Source organism: Zonotrichia leucophrys, chromosome 2 (assembly GCF_028769735.1).
Source record: "Zonotrichia leucophrys gambelii isolate GWCS_2022_RI chromosome 2, RI_Zleu_2.0, whole genome shotgun sequence".
NCBI classification, from domain to species: Eukaryota; Metazoa; Chordata; class Aves; order Passeriformes; family Passerellidae; genus Zonotrichia; species Zonotrichia leucophrys.
In genome coordinates this window covers 141535040-141556221 of record NC_088171.1, presented here as the reverse complement: position 1 = coordinate 141556221, position 21182 = coordinate 141535040, and the positions used below count along the sequence as shown (strand labels likewise).

At 40.9% G+C, this 21182-nt stretch overlaps 2 protein-coding genes across 2 annotated transcripts in view; one reads left to right on the top strand and one right to left on the bottom strand.

The window, feature by feature from the left end:
* Positions 1–21182, top strand: part of ANXA13 (annexin A13) — a 262163-nt gene that overhangs the window by 134029 nt on the left and 106952 nt on the right. Inside the window, exon 2 of the mRNA XM_064706653.1 lies at positions 4250–4354. Within this exon, the coding sequence (XP_064562723.1) occupies positions 4277–4354 (78 nt within the window). The 5' untranslated portion in view covers positions 4250–4276. The remainder of the gene's footprint in view (positions 1–4249; positions 4355–21182) is intronic.
* LOC135444659 (fer-1-like protein 6) lies at positions 12694–17627 on the bottom strand. Its single transcript, XM_064706654.1, has 5 exons — positions 17556–17627; positions 17289–17367; positions 15633–15789; positions 14454–14590; positions 12694–12823 (listed from the first exon to the last, which is right to left on the bottom strand). The coding sequence occupies exons 2-5, from the start codon at positions 17362–17364 to the stop codon at positions 12711–12713; spliced, it is 483 nt and encodes a 160-aa protein (XP_064562724.1). The 5' UTR covers positions 17365–17367; positions 17556–17627; the 3' UTR covers positions 12694–12710.

Genomic DNA, 21182 nt, shown 5'->3' with positions numbered 1-21182 from the left:
GGGAACAGCCATGGCCCTCTCAGGTTTGCTAGCAGAGGCAGCTCTCAGAGGCAGAGGCTTTCCAATGGCTGGATTTTGGCCCAACCAAATATATCAATTTTTCTGTTATTCTCAGGCTAAATGATAAAATAGGGACTCTGAGCTCTTATCAGTCCCAATCCATACAGGTGTCCATAGAGGTGGAGACATTTCATATCACAAAGCTGGCTTCTTCAAGCCACCAGGTATGGGATGACTTATTAAAAAAAAAATCTGTGGTGCACCCTCTCCATACCACACAGCACAATATTTCCTACCCTGTTTTGATAACAGCTCCATTCAATGCAAAAGATAATAAGGTCCAGATATCTGAAGGAGAACTCTTTGGACAACCAAGCCCGAAGTTATTATTCACATGGGATTATGAAAATAATTTTTTTCTGAATTCTGTGTGGATTACCTCATCAACCAAGAATCTAATTTTGTCTATAAAGCTCTGGGTCTCACGGATCATTTCATCCACGGGCATCTTCTTTTTCTGCTGCTGAATGATTCCCTTGGCATCACTGGACATAGCTTCCTGCAGTGAGGAAAGACAATATATACTTTTCATCTGTTATCAAGTAGTTTGAAGTGGAAGAGAAACAGTCTTTGATTCTTGAAGTTGAAAAGAGAAGATGGGAGACACTTTGTTCAATGTTTCTTTGTCACAACAGAAACTGACCAACTCTTTGGAGCTGGACAACATAAAAACTGAATGTCCCCCATTTTGTCTTTGTCTGTATACTCCATGTATGGAAGTCCCAAAAAACATGTGATTGCCACCTGGATATGCTGGGCTTTGATCCAGACAGAAGGCACAATCTTTTGTGCTACAAACAGTAAAAAAAGGTAACAAATATCCAGATGACCTGCACACAGTTTTGTTTCTTCTCACTGGTTCCCTGGAGATGACTATAGGTCCAGTAAGCTCCTCCTCCTAAGGTCCTTACAAAGGCCAGACTTTACTAGTCTTGAAATTCAGCATCACCATAGCAGTAAATTTGTAAAATTGTAAATTTGGTGCTTTTCCACTGAACTCAGCATCATTCCATTTTAAGATGCTTGGATGAGAAAAATAATCTGATTATTATAATGCCTTATTGGTATTTAAAAACAACACCTTCTGATTGATTTTAGTGTATCTGACAGCTCTTTATTAAGCACAGTGGGATTTATTAAAATAAATGCTCATGGATACTATATACATATGAATTACAAAGCATTTTCATTTTCATATAGTGCAATCAAATAGAAAATAAAATAGGAAAAAAAAAAAAAAACCCAATCAGCGTGCTTTCAGTAATCATCATTGCATCAATGCTTATAGGAAAAGAACAGCACATACCAGCTCTTGCTTGAACAGCATGAGCCTCTTTTTGTCCAAAGCAGTGCAGTTCAACCCTTTGGGCTTCTTTTCAGCAATGACCATGAACACCCTAGGACACAGGAATAACAGGGGTTTTAAATCTGTTATTTTTTTTTAATGTGAGAATACTAATGTGCTAAAATACATTGGAACGTTCTGTGTCTGCTGTAGTACATGAACCAGAAGACAAAAGCGCTGAAAATCTCTAAAATATTATGTACCTATAAGATTAAAGGAATAGAATCCAAAACCTCGGCACCACACTTCCCAGAAATGGATTAATAATATCTAGAAATAAGGGCTTTTGAGCCCAGTCATGTCATTTGATACAGAGCCCACTGGATCTATATCAATATGTGGCATCCTTTGTTTTTATATTAACTATGGTTGGGGTTTTTTTACAGTGTATCTATCATACACTTTATTAAATTCTACTTATCACCTATACCACATATTCTTAGAGTTCTGAAAGCCAAAATAATATGACAATGATTGGCAGTCTTCTATTGTCAATTCTGAATATGTAAAATAACAGTAAATGTTTTCTCTGTCTAAATAGAAACTGCAATTTGGGAAGGTCTTTGCTTTTACAGCAAAATAAATAAAATATATAGCTCCGTAAGTTTACTGTACTTTCTTAAAATTATCATCAGTTTCCTTGTCTAGCCTTAAATTTGTAGCCAACATTAAATTTAATTTTCTGTATGCATCTAGTAAAGGTTATTACCTGCTTTGATTGATAAAACCATTCAGGGTCTTCTTCATTTTCTCCTCAGCTGCAGTCTCTGAAACCTTGATCAAGTCCTTTACTTGCTCTAATGATTCTTCCTATGAAAAACACATGAGAAAGCCATTATGCACAGGAGGGCACTTTGTCATTCTGTCGGTGTTTCAGTGCCATTTATGACTAGCAAGAATGAGGGAGGCAATTTTGTGACCTGACAGGAAGAACCTTTGATATATCACTATACTTGAAGTGCACAGAGAAAAGACTCCAGCAGCATGATATATTTTGACCTTTTCCCAGTCTTTCCAATCACTTGTCCAAGCTATTACTGCTTGGAGTAACTTTGTGTTCTTAGTTCTTTGAGGAAGATCAATAATTTGGAAACATTATCTTCCAGGTAGGAGAAAAATAGTTCTTGGTTCAGTTTCTAATCCTGCTGCTTAACTTTAGCAAGTTGCTGGAGTTAACATCTTAAAACTCAATGGTCACTTGAGTCCATATGTAAGGTCCATCACAAAACCTACTGTTATCCATGAGGAATGGAGTCTGTTCTTGAAAGCTAAAATAAATATCTGGATTTTCAGCAAGGCCTGTGAGTGTTGGGGTGCACTGACAAACATTATCTCTCCACATTTGTTTAATATTCAAATACCTGAGTTCAAAATGTTTGGTTATAAGTCATTGTCTTCTCCTGATACAACCTTGCATAAGTGTGACTTCGGTGTTGTTCCTCATAAGATATATATGGATAAATGAGGGATGAATCAGATTCCTTATCTGAGTGCCCCACACTAAAATATTTAACACTAGGAGTCACTTTAAAAAAAAAACCAAACAACAAAACCTACTTTCTTGAGACTGTTGATAGTCAGCTTTAAACAAAGGTAGAACAAAATCATCATTATGGGAAAACACAGTGACTAGCACATCAGAGTGACTGCCCATGAGATTATATGCCTTTCTGTCTCTGTCAATGTTTTATGAAAACTGGAGCAAATATTGTCCTTTAATGAGGCCCCAGTATAAATATAAGGCAAGAAGACATTAGAGCAAGAGCCATAGGAGAAAAAATTACTTTATGTTTCATAATTTAATTGTTTGAATGTTATTACAAAGAATAAAATGTTGCTGAGGAAGGAAAGCAGACCTATGGCCAAAAATAATTGTGGTCAGGAATACTTGAGCAGCTCTAACAGTTCAAAGCAATTTGGGGAAATAAAAAGGAAAGTGTTTATATCAACTGCTTTCTCACAAAATGACTGACAAGAAATGCAGCTGGGGGAAATTCTGAAGGTCTGATTTGGGAAGTGTGGCCTCTCACTGCTGTACTTTGCTGAGTACATGAGCCTGGGAGGATGGCTGCCCCTTACCAGGTGATCTGCCATTTTCTCCAGAGTGTTGGAGGAGTACAGCCGGAAGGTCTGGCTGCCCCAGTGGCTCCTGACACAGACACAGGGCTTCCTCTCCTCGTATGGCAGGTACTGGTAGTTCCTGTGCAAACAAGGCAGGGAGCAGGTCATGAAGGGGACAGAGCAGGTCAAGGGGATGCAGAGCAAAGAGAAGTTGTGTGGTGCTCTCACAGCACAGAAGCTGTAGGCACAATAGGATGTGTTCTCACATGCTAACAAGTAAATTTTGCTTGGGAATGGCAAACACAAACATCATTTTGTGCTACCAGTGAGATCCTTGAAGAAAAACAATTTTAAGTCAATGGATCTAATTTCAGTGCTTTCCAGGGTGGGAGAAAAGCCAAACGAAAAGGCATGCAGGAAGCTCTTAAATACTATTAATGGTGGGAAACTACAAGGGGAAAAGGAGCAAAGATTAATATCTGATCACATCTTCAAAAGCAATGGTTCCACACACTGCACAGTGGGAGAGCCGTGTCAGAGACTCAACACCACATTCTTTTCACAAGATGCTCTTTTCCAGAGTTTGTGGAGACCGACATTCCCTGTCAGAAACTGATCTGCAAGGCCTGCTTAGTAAAAGCAATACCAAGCTTATAATAACTCAGTGATAAAATGCATCCAGTGCTCTCTCTTGTCACACTTTTGATCTTAAATCTAAGGTCTTGGTATCCAAGGTAGTCCAAGGTATTGACTCTTGTATCTCTCCTTTCTTTGTGTGTTCAGCTGCAGGAGTGACTTGCACTGGAAAAAATGAGCAGGAGGCCAGCATACCCAGAGTCTCTGCAGACCTGCCACAAAGCTGATGCCTTCATTAATGATCTGCAGCAGGTACCATGCCAAGTCCATGAACCCTATAAGCACAGTGTCCTCCTGTATATAAATACTAGTGCTTTATGAAACTTCATTGCTCAGCCATGCTGGATTTAGCAATAGAGGTCTCCTAATTTTCCATACCAATGGTGGAACAGTGGAGACCTTTTCAATGTGTATGAACATTTGCAAATCACTTCATGTTCCTCTGGCCATGGCTCTAATGGCCTCAGATAGTCCCAGTGATTTCAGACAGAACTGAAATCCACGTGTTAGATCACCAAGCCAAGACCATGGAAACCAAATCACTTTTTGCTTTTAAGTGTCATATCAATGACTTCAAATTTCCACACATCCCAAAGAGGTTTATGTGTGAATTTTTTCTGTTTAAAAAGATTAGTATCTTCCCCATAACATCATTTGACTGCCTCATGTGATATCAAAAGATAAATTTCCATTAACTTTCTCCTCAATAACCTACAACAAGGTGAGGATTACCCATTGAATTTGGTGCAAAGCAGAGCTACACAGGCCTTGGGTGTCATTAATTCTGGTGCTTTCAGGAGGAAGAAAATAAATTCAACCATCTCCCAGGGCCTGAACTTCTTAACCTGAAATTCATAGAACTTATGAACCTTTTTATTGGATTTACTAAGAGCATATAGCCATGAAAAAATTCAAATGGAAAACTGAAAATTCAGGTGTATTATTCCCCTTACTACAATTTTGAGGAATTGCTTTTTCAGTTTTAGCTTACACTTAGTTTAAGTTTTAACATAAGTGCGGAAAACTCCTGGGAGTTTCATGGTGTCTGCTTTAGAATGCTTATTGCTCTGCCTGTTCCTTTAATTAGTTCATGGTTTTAATCTCCAAAATATACTTTACTTTTTGTTTTCCATTGTTCATTTATGAATCTAAAATGCAGTTTTTCTAAAGTACTGGTAATCCCATTAAGTACTTATTAATACTAAAAATATCCAGTGGTGAGACCACTAAGACATAATTATGAGAAGACAGTGAAAAACTCATTAATTGTTATCTGTGGCTGACCAAACTACTTTAAATACCACAGGAGGGAATAAAAGAGGCAGCATTCTACATGAATTTGAGGAAAAGGGATCGTTAATGAGAGAAAACTTTATTAATACTGGAGCAAGTCAAGAAGCAAATAGCTGATTTGAAGAGTGATTCATTCTTTTACAATAGTTCTTTAAATCTAAATTCTTGTTAAGGGAAAACTAAAAAATCCCAGCTTCTCTCAGGGAAGATAATAACCCTCTGCATGTACCCAAATTTGCAGTTCTGTTAACAAGGAAAGGCAACTGTCTTTCCACCAAGCACTGATAGAAAGTGCTTTTCCCCTCTCTTTTTTTACTTGCTGCAAAAGATTTTTTACCATAGTATTTTTATTCTTAGCTTCTTTCACTAACTCCTATTTCATCTAAGTGAGCCATTGATTGCAAAAAAGAATGAAAGTGCTTTTTAAATTTAGAGACATCCAGAAACCAAACAAATCCAGGCCGATATTTTCTTCTTGGTCCTTGTATCTGTAAACTGCTTGGCCTTCTAAAGGAAAAAGTGCCATTGGCAGTCACCAACACTGGGGATTATTCTACCTACCAAAACAACAAAGAAAATATTTCTTTTTATTAGCATCTTTCAAATGAATTAAACCTTTACAATTCTTTTTATAGAAAAGGTTATTTGGAAGAACTGTTCTGCATGTTTTCATCCATTGCTCCATTTCTTTTCTCAAAGCCTACTTCCTCCTACTTCTGTTACTGCTTGCTATTTAAGTCTGTATCTGTAATTATTAGCTCTGGAAAGTGTTCTGGGAAGGTGCCTTTGCCTTGACCAGATTTCAATATTTCACATGTGACATTGTGCTTCTGGAGCTGGACACTGGCTGGATGTTACTTGTGACCACAGTGTGGGACCCTAAACCAGGGACAGCACTGAAGAAGTTGCATTTTCCTGTAACTTTCCAATGTACAGCTGGTGTAACACACAACACTTTCAGAAAGGATTCAAGAGCCCATGAGGCCAAGATTAGATGCACATAAAATAGCTCAGAGCCTGCTCACTTCAGTGAAGACAAGAAAATTACTTGTGAAAGATGTAATTGAGGACCTGAAAGACTCCATTTCACACAAACATTTAATGCTGCCTGCCTAGGTTCATCCATGAATCCCACAGGATAATAAAAATAAGAACCAGAGTCCTACATGATGAGGTTTTGAAACACAGATCCTCACCTGTTCCCCCCCGTGATCAGTGGCTTCTCAGGGGGTGTGGTGGATACCAGGGGTATTCCAAGGTCATGAGAAATGTCATCTTCCCCATCATACAGAAGGCTTTCTTCTGCTTCTCCACTATGTGTCTTCTTTTTCCCTCCAGCTCCTGCTGGCACTCCATCAGTAGTATTTCCAAAGTTACCTAGAGACCCAGGGTTACAGGAGATGTCTAAATTGGAGGTGGCAAACATGAATGAGGTTTAAAAAAAGAAAATGGCCAATCATGCCAGTGGAAAATCTTTGTCCTCTCCAGTTCATTCAGCTGTTTTAACCACACCACAGTTTATAAAGGTTGTGACAGGTTATGTTTGTCTCTGGAATGTCAGGGTCTAGAGCAGTGCTTCCTTGCCTGTCCCGTGTGACAAATACCTAACACATCCCTTAGTGATGTGATCCTCTGTCCGCTGGCCCCCAGGACCTTCAGCTTTTGCTAAAGAAATTCAGAAACCAAAACAATACTGCTGTTGATATTTCTGTACTGAGGGGCTCTGATATAGGACTGATTCACACAGAAAATGTGTGTTCTTCATAACATATGGATGATCATTTCAAAGTTTGATCTCAGAAGTGATAAGCTCTTTTTCAGACAAGTAAATTTTGCACATTAGGGTTGCAGAGTCAGTAATAACAACACTTTGAGGCTTCAGCTTCAAGCCTAATGCCAGAACTCTGCTAATAATGCAATCATCTTCCCTAAAAGGATTTTGCCTTAAAGGGTAATTATCAGCACTGGGAAAGAGGTACATCCATCAAACTGATAATTACAGATTTTAAAAGAGAGGCAGAAAACATTCCCTGCAGGAAAAGAATGTGCTGAATCACCCCGTATGACATCCTGATCTGGATTTTTGGTTCAGCCTTTCATGTATATAATGACAACTGGCCAAGTTTGGGTCCAAATTTCAGCTACACAGGAGGCTAAGAGATGTTCAGGTCCAGAATTCAGGCAAGATTCATCTTTAGTATTAATTATGATGAGAATCTCTATAATTCCTTGCCCAGCTATTTAAATTAGTTTCTTGTCATTCTCAGCTCAGCTGCCTGCTAAGTTTCACCAGGACTCAGTATCCCTCCTTGGATTCCCCTGTTTTTCACAGCATCTCTCCCTGCACACACAGCCCTGCAGCTGAGCACAGTCATGGACATGAGCACAGAGACTGGAAGTGCCACTGTGCACTTGGTGGGTCTGGCACAGAGAGAATCAAATCCCTGCAAGGGAAATGAGACCCATTCAAGCTTCTGTCTTAAGAGAAAGTTCTTCTGCTTTGAAAATATTAACGAAAATGTCTTCATTTTCTCTTTAGTCTGCTTTGAGGGATAATTTAGCTCCATGATGAGGAGCTCATGGAGTTTGGTCCTGCTTTCCCCTGAAAGAGGAAAGGACTTATCAGGAGGATGTTAGAACAAAGTGGTGCCTGCAGCTTGGGTCTTGGCTGTACCTCACCCCCCTGCCACACTCACAGACCCACAGGAATCTCACTGGGGTTGGCCAAGACAGTGGACAGGGATCATCCCCCATCCCCCACAAAGGGCTCCCTCACAGCCAGGGGCTGATCAAATGGACATCACAGAATGAACTCTGCCTGAAGTAAATTATCTGAGTTTGATCTCCCAAGTGATTAAAAGGGTAAATACTGGCTAAGATGCTGTATATACTGAGGGAGAGGATTTGCATTAACACAGGGCATTTGGGGAGTAAGACAGATAGGCATCAGTATGTTCAGCTTGATTCTATCCAGAGAAATGATAATCAGGGTTAACTCAAATGTAGGCTCTGCTCTGAAGCTGAGCCCTGAGACACATCAGTCAGTAACACCTACCATCCCTCTGCTCCTGAGGCTGCCCCTCTCCTAAGGATAAGACCTTAACACACTTACCAACAGAAACCTCAAAGCTTATTGGCTTGTCCCCAAACTTCCTGTCAATCATTGTGGCTTCAAAAAATGTCCCAAAGAGAAGGAATTCTTCAAATTTCTCTTCATAGATCTATTGGAGAAGAAGGAGGAAAATATTGGCATTTGTTTTACCTTCTACTATTTTTTACAGCATTAAGGAAAAGTGCAATGGTCTTTTGTCGAATGCTAGGCTCTGTTTACATCTATTGGAGACCCAGCATCTGCTTGTGCCTGGCATGGACTCTCAGTTAAGGAGGGCCAGCTAACACTTCTGATGCTCTTGGGTCATAATCAAAAACAGCTTTTAACTCCATGCCAAACCTGAGCTCAAAGGAGATGTACTTTATAGTTTGAGTTCTATAGTTTCAGTTCTCCCCAAATTTACACCCCAACTGTCGTGCCCTTCCCATCCAAACCCTTCTCATTTCCCAACACCTGCAAACTGAGGCCCATTAGGCAAGATCAGCCCTAATTCTTCTGCAGTGTGAGTGAGGCAATGAATAAAACATCAGCTCTACATGAATATTTGTTACCCTGACTTCTGCAAAGCAGAAACAGTTTTTGACACAGCCCATGATCTCTTCATTTTGAAAAACCTTTGCTATACACAGCAAAATATCATAGGTCTTCAGTGAAAGGATTAGCAGCATCATATATCAGAGTCAACAGCTCAGATTGCAGCTCCAAAGTAACTTTAGCTTTTTATACTTGTCCAGTATGAAACCCTAATAAAGCCAAGGCTCAGAGACTATGACACATGCATCTATCTCCCATTACAAAGAAAACAAATTTTAATATCTTCTTGCAGTCAGAATAGGTCAATAAAGCTGTGCTGTGGGGATGGATAATTTGCCTCTGTTGTCTCAGAGGCTCTATGAGACATTTTTTGCATTATTGGTAATGTCTCCAGTTCCTGCTTTTCCTTTCAGAGAGTGGTAATACAATTACTGCCTACTGGAGCACAAAGTATTGCTGAATGTCAACACTAAAAGAATATCAAGCATCACTGTATCATGCTATTGCCTTTTATGTATTCTCTATTTGAAACTGAGAAACAGCAGCTGGAAATAAATCCTTATTATTACTATTAATTTTTGTTGGTGGGTGTTTCAGCAGGGTTTTTTTCTCTGTCTGGGGTATTTCACCAGGCCCAAGACCCAATAGTGTCTGAGGTACTCATAATAATGGATTTCTTGCATACAAAGGAAAATGTATATGGAAATAAGTGTCTTTGAATGTCATTTCTATTAGTCTTCAGAGAAGAATTGAAAGACAGAGGTAATTTACAGCTATATGAGTAAATAAAGTAACAGTGGAGCACAAGTTCACACAAGTGGCTTGCAATTACTCATGCCAGTTCTCTGCTCACACACTCCTTGACCCACTCCAGCCAGCCCTCAGGCCAGGAATGCCAGGGCCAAGGAAGTGAACCTCTTAAGGTGAGGCCTCAAGACCAAAGAACAATTGCTCCTCTCCCAGTTACTTGTAGAGATGGAGTGGAAAGACCAAGAATCAGAACCAATAAAGGACACAAATATCTTAAAAAGTGAGCTGGAACTCCCTGTACAAAAGATACAGTTTTGATCAATGACATAGAATCACAGAACCATCAAGGCTGGAATCTGAGATCATCAAGTCCAAATTTGACTGAACATGTCCACTAAACTATGTCACAAAGTACCACATCTACTCATTTTTTTAACACTTCCTGTAATGGTGACCCCACCACTTCCCTGAGGAATCTGTTCCAAAGCTTAACCACTCTCTTTGTGAAGACATTTTTCCTAATATCCAACCTGAACCTCCCCTGGCACAACTCATGGCCATTTCCCCTTGTCCCCTTGTTAGTTGACTGGGAGATGAAGCCAACCCTCCCAGCCATACTCTCCTGCCAGGTAGTTGTAGTAGATACAGTGAAGTGGGAGGAAAGCTGGTTGTGAGAATATTTTTTCCCTATTTATTGGGTAAAAAAAATGAGCTTGCATATTGCTGTTGCTCCCAGAGAGTGACGTGCTGGAACTGAGAATTAAAGCTCCAACATTGGCTCAGCTCCAAAGCTCACACATCCTGCCACAACTGCCCAACCTTCTCCAAGCACCATAGTGCAGATTTTCCCATGATGTAATCCTACACAACAGGTGGAATTAGGTGAACAACCTCAGTTACCACTGGTTGAAACTGAGCACATAATTTTCAGTTCTTCCTCTAAAGGGATTATCAGCCTAACACTAGCACCACATATGCAATGCCGTAGTAAAGGAAGAGACTAAATCAGGCTAGACTGTATCTGTCTTTCTGCATTTGCACAGATTTTATGTCAGTGATTCTCTATTGACTTCAATTGACAACTTCAGATTTTCTTGAGTGAATGCAGGAAGTCAGGCTTTGTAATTCCCAGCTGTCCACACTGGTTCTCTGTCCATTAGCAGATATTATGTCAGATAAGTTTCTTGCAGGAATATGTGGATGCAGCCAGAGCAAAAGGAATTATATGATAGGAAGCTAAGTTTATGAACACCAAATCCTACTTGAGAGTTTTTTGAGTCACAGGTACACATTAATGCTCCATTTGTGCTGTATTATTGTGGGGAGGTCCCAAGGCTGTGAAAGCATGGAGAAACTGTAGGGAGCACAAAAAGCAGTTTTATATGGCCTGACCCCAAATACCCACAGCAGTGCCATTCTTGGAGGTTTAGAGACACATGACAACCAATCTCTTAATATCATACTGACCTCTAAAGGTACATCAAATGGTTCAACTTCCACTTCAGTTGAGTTCATCTTGTCTGAAGGAGAAGCTGACTTTCGGTCCTCTCCTGCTTTGTCACTTTTGTCTTTTCCTTTCAGTGCTTTATCTTTAGATGACAGTTTGATATCCTTGATAATGCCTGAAAACTTGGACTCACGGGCTCCTCCTGAAAGTATCTCCACAGCAATCTCAAGGAAGAGACGTCCCCTGAAGGAGACCCCTTCTCCAAAACCTTCATTAAGCTCCTGGTGGTCATCAATGAGGCTGTGGTTCCTGGGTGAGCCATAGAGATTGATCCAGGCAGGCCCAAAGGTAGGCAAAAACCCTGGAGATAAAGTAACTTTTGTGACTATTCTGTTGGGTATTAGTGTTCTCTCCTCATTGTCTGCTCAAGAAATCTTGCCTCTAATGGCCAAAAGGCAAACCTGGACCTATTTCTGGGCAGTGAGGAATCACTTCACACAGAGCACTGCTTTGCAGGGCAATTCTTAGACACCAAGGAACCTCTGTCAATACCCAACCAACTCTGCTGGGTTGGAGCTCTTTCTCAGAAGGTGATGGTACCACACCTGCCGGGCAGGAGGTCTATTGCATCACTTGAAAAAGAGCTTGCTGCTGCAGACTACAGACTGGGACATGATGGGAGAGGATGGAGGCTTTCTCCTGTAGGTCAAACTGTTTCAAGTCTGTGTTACTCAATTTATACGAATTTTTCTCTTATCTTCTGGTTAAGGACTGAGATACACATTTGGATTGGCAGGTTTGAGGAGTTACTGTGCCTTCACTGAGCTGTGATAACTGACCATCTTCCACATATACATCACACAATACAAACAAGGCTATACAGGTAGACTCAAACATCAGTGAAAAGACTCCAGGTAGACAGTCTCTCCTCAAACAGAGCATAACACACTGGTCCATGGTGCCTCCCTGGGCTGTGGTTGCACCCAGCTGAGCCTTACCTAAACACTTTGCTTCCAGTGTGTAGATCCAAAATATAAGCCTGCTCTGCCTTTGATTTTTAGGGATTTTCAGTTTGTGGCTTCATTGCTTAATAGAAACTCACATGAACTATAAACGTACATCTGTCATCCCCAATGGATTAGAGTAGACTATTGCCACAGCCACACAGATGGTAACAAATTATGCAGCAGCCCTTTAACAAGACCAGCGATGTCAGACCCTCCATGTGCCAAGCACAATGTAATATAATGTGAAATTAAGCAACAGAAGGTGTCTCAGAACCAACACTTGAACGCTGGAGATCCCTAAATTTAGGATTAGCCAGTAACAAGATCCCATGCAAGTAGATTTTACCTCAAAGGTATATCCTGGAACAGATATTTTCCCCTTTACCTTTGTCACCATCTTGTTCATTTGATATTTTCTTCAAATCAATAAAGTGGGTGGCCAAGGCCACGTCATTCATGCTGCCTTCATCCCAGACCTGGATTTTGACTCTCCGACAGAGCGGAGGGAACATTTCTTTGAAGATAATCTGCTCGTGCCACACAGGATCTGCACAGTTCTTTTGCACTGTTGTCCGGCCCTGGAATGGAAGTCCAGCCAATTTAATTCCAGAGGGGTTGAACTCTGGAGAATGGCAATGAGTACAGCAGAAATTGCACTTAGCAGCATCTCTCTGGCCATTTTTAAAGCACAAATATGCTCTCTTGAAAGTACTTTGGCTTTTCTATTAGCTTCTTCATTTTGCACTCCATATCTAATAAAAGACCACATTATGGCTGAAGAATTCTCACATGCACAGAGCAGAGACTAAAATCTAATACTTCAGGACCCTTATTAACAAAATGTATCTGTAAAGCCAGACTTTGGCATTTCTTCTACAAACTGCACACCTTCAAATGTCTTTTGAAATATCTGGGTAGTGATGATGCAGTGCAGTTTTTTTCACAGAAGACTAAATTCATTACAGATTCCAGGCTGTGTGTACCAATGGGATTTCTTTAAATGAGGCAATTTATCTAGCATAGACTATTATTATTGTGGTTCATGCTCTGGGCATATGCCTGTGTGCAAGACGGGTAGGTCCTGGAGCTGTTCCTCCAAACCTGAGGAGATGGCAGGACTGTGTCACAGTCTGTACAGTCACTGGAAGTGGCAGGATTTACACTCTCACATTAAATGGAGAGAACTGAGTCAGAAAACCCACCAAGCCCCTCTATAAAACCCTAATTTGCACATCAATGTGCAAACTCACATCAGTGACCCATTCTTGTCCTTTTCAGCCCTCTACTAAACCTGAGGGTGCTGCATGTATTTGCCTGGTTTAACCCACAGTAGTACTTTGCAATTTGGATTCATGGCAAAACATGCAATCAGCACCAAGATCCTTGTTCTCATGCCTGAAACATCTGAAAAGGACTAACTGGAGCTGTCCCTAAGGCTTCCTTGCACACAGAAATCATTGCTGGCTTAAAATAGTTTCCATTTTGATCCTTTGTTTATTTGCACCAGTAATCAAGACAGGCTCTCTGACACAGGGTTTCATGGTGCACCCCAGGGAAACCAGGCCCTGGACCTCCCTGCATTCCTCTTCCACCAGAGTCAGAAGCCTCTCTAAGCAGTATCTGTCACACCATGTTTGATGCTGAAGTTGCTCTAGGAGCAATGAAGCCAGGCAGCACTGCCAGTCTGTTAAATGCTTACTCTACACAGGAAAGCTGAGAGGGTCCTGCATTTCAGCAGAGTAATTCAGAAATCAATACATAGCCCTAAAAGCCTGATTGAACCACATTCACTGATTTCAGCCCTGCTTCCTTATTTCACTCAAGGGAGACCAGAACACAGCTCTTACCTAATCCCATGCTGTGCAAATCACTGTCTTGTAACTCAGTGTTTTAGTAACAGTGCTACAGAATTCTGTTTTCCCTCCTGCTGCCTGCCTGTAACCTACTGCTCTGAGCCTGATATTAGATCTGCTGGCATTAAATGTCTCAATTACTTTATTTCTGCATAATTTAAGAACTGAATATTTTCTGATGACCAAAATACAGGTTTTACCTAATTCATGTAACTGTAAGTTAAAGGACATCAGCATCATCACCAGCCTGCAGCACAGCTAATAGGAAATAAGGCCTACTTTGTGATCAAGAGGATCCCAATTACCGTTTGACCTGCAAACATGACCACCACATAGGGATCCACAAGGTCCTTACTGTCGCCTATGAATGCTTTGGTGACATTGGCCATGATGCTAGAGTTCATCTTTGGAAGTCCTTCTGCTTTGTAAATTCTCACATAAAATCTGGCCCATGGTCTTTCAGATGGAAAGCCTTTGGGGATCAAGAGATTCCTGAAAGGAAAAGAGAAGCTGTTGTCTTAAAATTGAAAACTTGGACAATGAAGTGATATTTTTTCCACCAGTACTGTGATCCTGGGTTAGCATGAATCTGAGAAGACACAAAAAGGTGTATGAAATTGATTTTTCCCCTGAACCAAAACCAATCTTTTACCACAAGAAAATTATATGGCATTACTCAGCAAACTTTTCTGTGTGATATAGAATCAGGTCCAGCCAGATAAGGTTCTCTGGACCTTGTTCAGTAAATTCTGAATATCTTCAAGGACATAGATTTCCCACTCTCTTTGGGCCCCTGTTTCATTAGACCATATCCATGGTAAAAAACAATCTGTTCTGTAATTTCATTGTTCTAACCTGCCTCCAAAGCCTCTCATCCTTCTACTGAAAAGAGCCACTCATCTGAAAAGAGTCTGTCTCTGCCCTCCTCATCTATGATGAAGCCCCTTTGAGTGCTCTCCTTTAGGTTCAAAAAAACAACACCCACCACTTTTCCCCATAGACCATGTGCTCCATCAGCTTGGTGACTTTCCACAGACTTGGTCCAGGATGTCAGTACTGACCAGAAACATTGCTCAGGCAAAATTTAAAGTATGCTGGTAGCATATTTACCACCTTGAACTTCTGTATTTTACAAGGAGAATGATAACATGCTTGAGTTTACCTAAGGATATGGAAATATCCACACACTCACATCCAAGAATGGACAAGGAATAGGTTTTCCTCATATTTTTTCTTCTTGCTTCACTGCTTTAAGTAATCATTAATTGGTTTCAGATCAATGAACATTCTGTCAGGGAACTTAGCCAACAGGACTTGGTCAATTCTATCAGCTGCAGAGGAGTGACTCTAATGTGCTCTTCAATTTAGATGAGAGGCTTGTAAAAATTCTTTGAGCATGTAAGAAAAACCAGGTGTACAATGCTATCCTGCAATTAACCCTGAGTTAACAAGGAAAGGACTGAAATGAGGGCAGAAACTTATTGAGGCACCTAGTAAGGAAGAAAGCAGTAAATAAAAAAAATTATTGCAGTACTTTTCAATCTGTTCCTCGGTATCAGCTGTTTTCTGTGTGGCTTGTATTGCATCACCTTTCCCCGTCACACTGAGGTCACACTTCAGGTACCCTTTGGCTCCTGTCCTAATGTCAGCAGGGTCTGTGAGAAGTGCCCACTTGTCACAAAACTGATGACCTGTAAGAAGGACAAGCTTAAACACTCAAATAGAGGATATAAAAACATGCAAGTGTCTTCCTCTTCCCTCCTGGAAAAGGTACATCAAACAATGTTTGTGCTGTCAGGAGAATTGTGCTGAAATATATTTGTTTACCAGACACTTCTAGAGGGTCCAAAATATTTTGTGATCAAAAAGGCAAGCAAAGGATTGATCCAGAGCTTGTCAGAAACAAGCTCATTTTCATCACTCTTTACTGAGATCAATGAGTACAGACCAGTGGAAGCCTGGGTGAGATTTCAGCAGCTGAACTGAGGCTGAGCCCTCATGAGGAAAGGCCACTTCCTTGATAAGAACTCTCTGAAGATCTCAGAACTCCAGCAGAAAACCCTTGCTGGGTGCTGTGGCCACTGTAATGCTGGCAGACAGCTGAGAAAGGGAAGGAGAGTGGACAGCCATCAGAGGAAGAAGAATGAACCAGAAGCATCTTCAGCTCCATCTTTCAAGGAGGAAAATGTTCAAGACAATTCCCCCACAACAGCCCTTGCTGTAATTCTGTTTCAACAACTCCATCAAGAAAGGTCCTAGGATCTCATGTAAAGTCATTGGACATCACCTTGGGTGGGTAAAGGAGTGGGAAGGAGAGACCACAGAGTACCAGGGATATGAGCTCAAGATCAATCCTCAGCCACCACCCTCCTGTTAAAGTGTGAGCAGGAGATACAGGACAGAACTCAAGACTGACACAGCCTGAGCATGGACGTAGACTGCTCACTGCAGATAGGCCATTCCTCTCTGACTCTTACAGGAACCCTGCAGAGAGGGTGGCCCAAATGACTCTACACTCTTGCTATAACTGTGTGACATCTACAGCAAGTGGCTTAAATAGTTCTTTCCCAAGGAGGAAGAAGAGACCATGTCCTTGAGTAATTTTGGAAGAGAAAAAGGCACATGTTTTGTGGATGGTTGTAAAAAACTCCAAAAGAGAAGTAGGTGATCTTTTCTTAGGTTCAAATGTCAGAAAGCACCGAACAGCTCTGAAGATGACAAGTCAAGTGGACCCATGGTCACCTCTTTGTCATCTTCTCTCTCCTGTTATGATCTGCTTCTCCTCTTGTCTTGTGCTGTCCTCACCATTCCTTCCCCTCTCCATGCTGGTCTCCCTCCCTCTGCTCCTTCTAGCCCAACACAGGTGAAAGAGCTTTGGATGCTCTGTAGCAAATGAGTGCAGTTGGATTTTGTAGAACATTCAGCTGCCCACTCTGACCACTTAAAGAAATGCCATCCTTGAAAAGTGCTACCCACCAATGTGCAGATTGCCAAGGTGTTTTCAGTGCTGAACTTCTTTCCAACACTTTGGCTGGTACTCTGCTATCCAAATAAGAAAATAACTCTCCCAAAAGCTTTAAGTTGGTGTAAACCACAACCATCTGAGTGGAAAAGCAGCACATTTTCCTCTCCTCTCCTCTGCCTCAAATCTCTCTTAGCAGGCCAAAAGGGCAGAAAATGCATCACTCACCTGGCTGAATGTACACCGTCCCCAGATCCACTTTAAAGGAGCCTATCAGCACACTCCCAATCAGTTTATTGTGCATAACCTGTTAGAAAAAGCTGATTAAAGAATGGCTTAAGACTTAATGACTATCTCTCTTCACAGTCAGCCCAAGAAAGAGCATCCAAAGATCACATTTAGTTCAGAGGCAATAAGCATCAACACCCAGCACCACCCTAAACTGGGGGCACATAGCCACAGCAGATACACCAGTATTTGAAATATGTCTTTTACCCAACATTGTGCCTATTTAGAAAACAATATAATTGCATCTGAGTGGAATCACACAGGTTCATCCCAGGTCCCTGGGATAGAGTGCAGGAATTAAATCAAGATTAGAGCACCTGCTCCTTCAGAGCAGGTGCAGTTATATTACTTATCCTGGCAGTTTTAGCTAAATGATAATGAATATAAACACATGGGATGTAACTGGTTTCAGACTAGGCTGCAGAAATCCTATCACTGTGCAATAGCTGAATTGCCATAAAAACAGAGCATGCTCGGAGGAGAAAGAATGTGTTTCTTGGCAACATGTTAATGTACACATAAACCAAAAGAGTAATTTCTAATCTACTCCCCCACAATATTAATGAAATCAGAGAAGTGATATAGATGTAAATTAGATGGCAAGCAGGCCCCAGTGAGTCTGTCTCTGTATTCTTCCTGCCAAGTGATGAATTTAATTTTATTTAATTCAAATTTAATTAATAATTTTCAATTGCAATGATTCCCAGACCTATGTATTTCCATTTCTTGTTTTCAAATACTTGCATGGGGCTCACTTTACAGACAAGGCAGAGGCTTCTTCTAATGGAAGATTTGCTCTAGAGCTGTATTTCTCAAAAAATATGTCTCACCTAGTTTCAGAATAGCTTAAAAAATTGAAACCTATTCCTTGGTTATGGAAAAGCCTCTGAAAGAGGCTGAATTTTCTGGAACACTTTGCCCAAATTGCAAAGAGTAACTAAACACTTTCAAATGTATAGGAGTTAAATCTAAATATTGGAAGTAAATAACAGGCCTCTGACAGCATTTCAGGAGTCTGGGACACATCACATTCTCTCTTTGGACCTACACATTGTAGATAAGGATATTTCTGGATAGGAAGACTTCTGCAATTTTGCACTGGTTTGGTCATGTGGCTTTATTTCCTTCACTTTTCAAGAGCAGGAGACATACATTTCCAACTATCACTGACACTTTCATCAAGATTCACCAGAAAATTCAAGTTTCTAGTTGCAATATTATGTTTTTCCCTGTTAAGGGCCTATGGCCACTGTGCCACCGTGACCTGGGGAACACACTCAGCTGTCCTTGGTAATTCCTCATTTCAGCACAGAAGCAGTTTCTAGAGCTGAAAAATCAAGAGTGGACAAAGGAGCAGTTTTACTTTACTATTAAGCTGAAAAATTAAATAACCTTCATGTGGAAAAGGAGTTAGTGTGAAGTTAGTGCTGTGCGCACAATTACTGCTTTTCCTCAATCCCTGGTGCTGTCAGGTCCCATCATAGCCCTGGACCCTCCCTCCTGTGAGGTTGGACTACAGCACACACAGGGCTGGGAACAAGCCTTGAAATCTGTTGGGCTTCTCCCCAAAGTCAGGCAATATTACAGATTTGGAGGAAGTGCACGGGAATGCCCAAATCAACAGATCCAATGAGGGTAGGTTAAAGGGGGAAGAAGGATGTAGCCTTTCTGTAGGAAAAAAAACCCCACAAACTTCTTTAAGACTCAAAACCAAGATGAGGGTATGTGGTGAGTCCAAAGTGGTGCTGTCTCACTGCTGTTTGCTCATTTCCTCTCCATGACAGCCTGTCCAGAGATTGTTAAATGTTAAATGTTAAATGTGTAAAACTCACTTCTCTATCCCTGAGGTTTGCTTCGTGAAAAGTAAATGCCCCTGTTCCACTGAAACTATGCAGGTTTCCACTCCCTGCAGTGCATGTTGCTTTTAATGCTGAGGCAATACCTCACTGCTTCTATCAAACACTCTACATCTTTCCTCATCATTTTTTTTCCAAGTGTATTTTCTTCGAATGCAACAAAGCAAGTGAGCATGAAGTTTATAGCAAACCCCTCTTGTCTTCTCTGAGGGAGAACATCACATCCACACCATATCTAATTAAAGATTTGTGTCTTTTCACACTTGACTGTAGATGACTGAAGGATTTTCTTCAGATTTTCTGAGTGAGCACATATATGCATAGTGTTACACTGAGGAATATTTCAGTAAGGGAGATACAGTTTTAGCTCACAAGAGCCACCTTAGTTTAACTATGGTATTACCACAAGTTTGCTGAAATGTACAGGAAGATAATAATGAAGGAAAAAATCTAGTAATTAGCAGGTGCTGGGATAATTAAGTGTCTCATTTTTCTCTCAAATGCAGGGTTTGAATACAGCTAGACAAACTACTAGACTGATGGACAAGGGCACTAACCTATTTTGTTTTCCTTAAGCTTCCATATGCAGATAAGTTCATAATGTAGGCTGCTAATCTTTGTTTCTTCTTAAGTAAGATTCATTCTAAGCAAGTGCTGTGAAACTTTCCATCCCTCAGGGTTTCCTTCACCTCCAACACACATATTTCCTCCTTTACTTCTATTCCCCTGATAGTTTGCATTCTCCAGAACTATGTTGCAAGGTAATTAATCTGTTTTCAGTAGCATATATGAGCACTGCCCAAGGTTAGCTCATTGTTGTTACTGAGCTTTCTCCTAAAGTCATTTTTACTTAGAAGACCTTTAATTTCTTAGTGTTGCACCTTCATCAGCTATAAATGAAATAAGTTTGCTGAGCCTGATGAAACTGTGCAGATACACAGCAGGTAATGGTGACGTGTTTTCCCACACTCCCATTGCAGTCAGAAGAAAGCTGGCGCTTCCTCCTCCACCACTGGATATATGGAATCCTTATCAAAATAATGTGAGATTGGAAAGACTGGACATATCTCAGAGAAAAATAACTCTACATCCCCAATGGCATCAGCAGCACACAGGAGCTGGGGCCTTGGCAGTGTGCTGCTACACAAACCAGGTCTGAAACACCTATGGGGCCACAGGCTGTGATATGTCACAGCAGTGAGGTGATATCTGCTCCCATGCCATTGCCAGCCTGTAGAAAATTCTGTCCTCACAGCTGAGATCAGATCTGCAGATACCTTATGTAGTTCTGAACTTCATACATCTGAGCTTTGAGCATGGTACAGTGGATGTTAATGGAATTTTAGATTCCAACTGTTAGTTTATTCCCAGCACTGAAAACCTACTTGTCCAGTTGTCCATGTGTAAATGAACACATTTTATTCTGTAGCTGGGAAAGTCACTCTATTGGCACCTCAGAAAAGGAAGTAGACAGTGATGTGTCCTATAGCTCCTGAGCACTGCTTGTTTCTGTCAAGCTCAACCAGCACAGATCCTTTCCTGGTGTACGTTATTGAAATGGACAGAGCACTCCAGAGAAAAAGAGCTTTTCCTGCAGCAACAACTGTTGCACTGCTTATTGCCAGAGAAATCTCTGACAAAATGGATGGACTTTTAGCAAAAACAAGAGTTCATGAAGGGCACAGCTGTTGGAGTTTCCAAATAATACAAATACAGCACTGTCCAGAGTCTCATGAGATCTTTAATTCCTTAGCAACTTTGCTATATGTGGTGATGAGTTTTGGGCAAGATAATTAACATGGTTCCATGGACTTGGCCTTCCAAACTGCACAATATTATCCAATGTCCAAGCCCAACAGCATGTGTGTCTTCCATCAGGACTGTTCTGAGATGTCACAGAAATATGGAATAATTTAGGTGGGAAAAGATCTTTAAGATGGAGCCCAATCATTAACCCAGCACTGCCAAGTCCACCACT

Excerpts from the sequence above, each read along its gene's own strand:
- LOC135444659 (XM_064706654.1), bottom strand. The coding sequence starts at position 17,364 with ATGCACAATAAACTGATTGGGAGTGTGCTGATAGGCTCCTTTAAAGTG. Across the intron at positions 15,790-17,288 it reads GACGGTGTACATTCAGCCAG|GTCATCAGTTTTGTGACAAG; the intron begins GTGAGTGATGCA and ends TCCTTCTTACAG. Across the intron at positions 12,824-14,453 it reads CAAAGCATTCATAGGCGACA|GGCCGGACAACAGTGCAAAA; the intron begins GTAAGGACCTTG and ends CTTCCATTCCAG.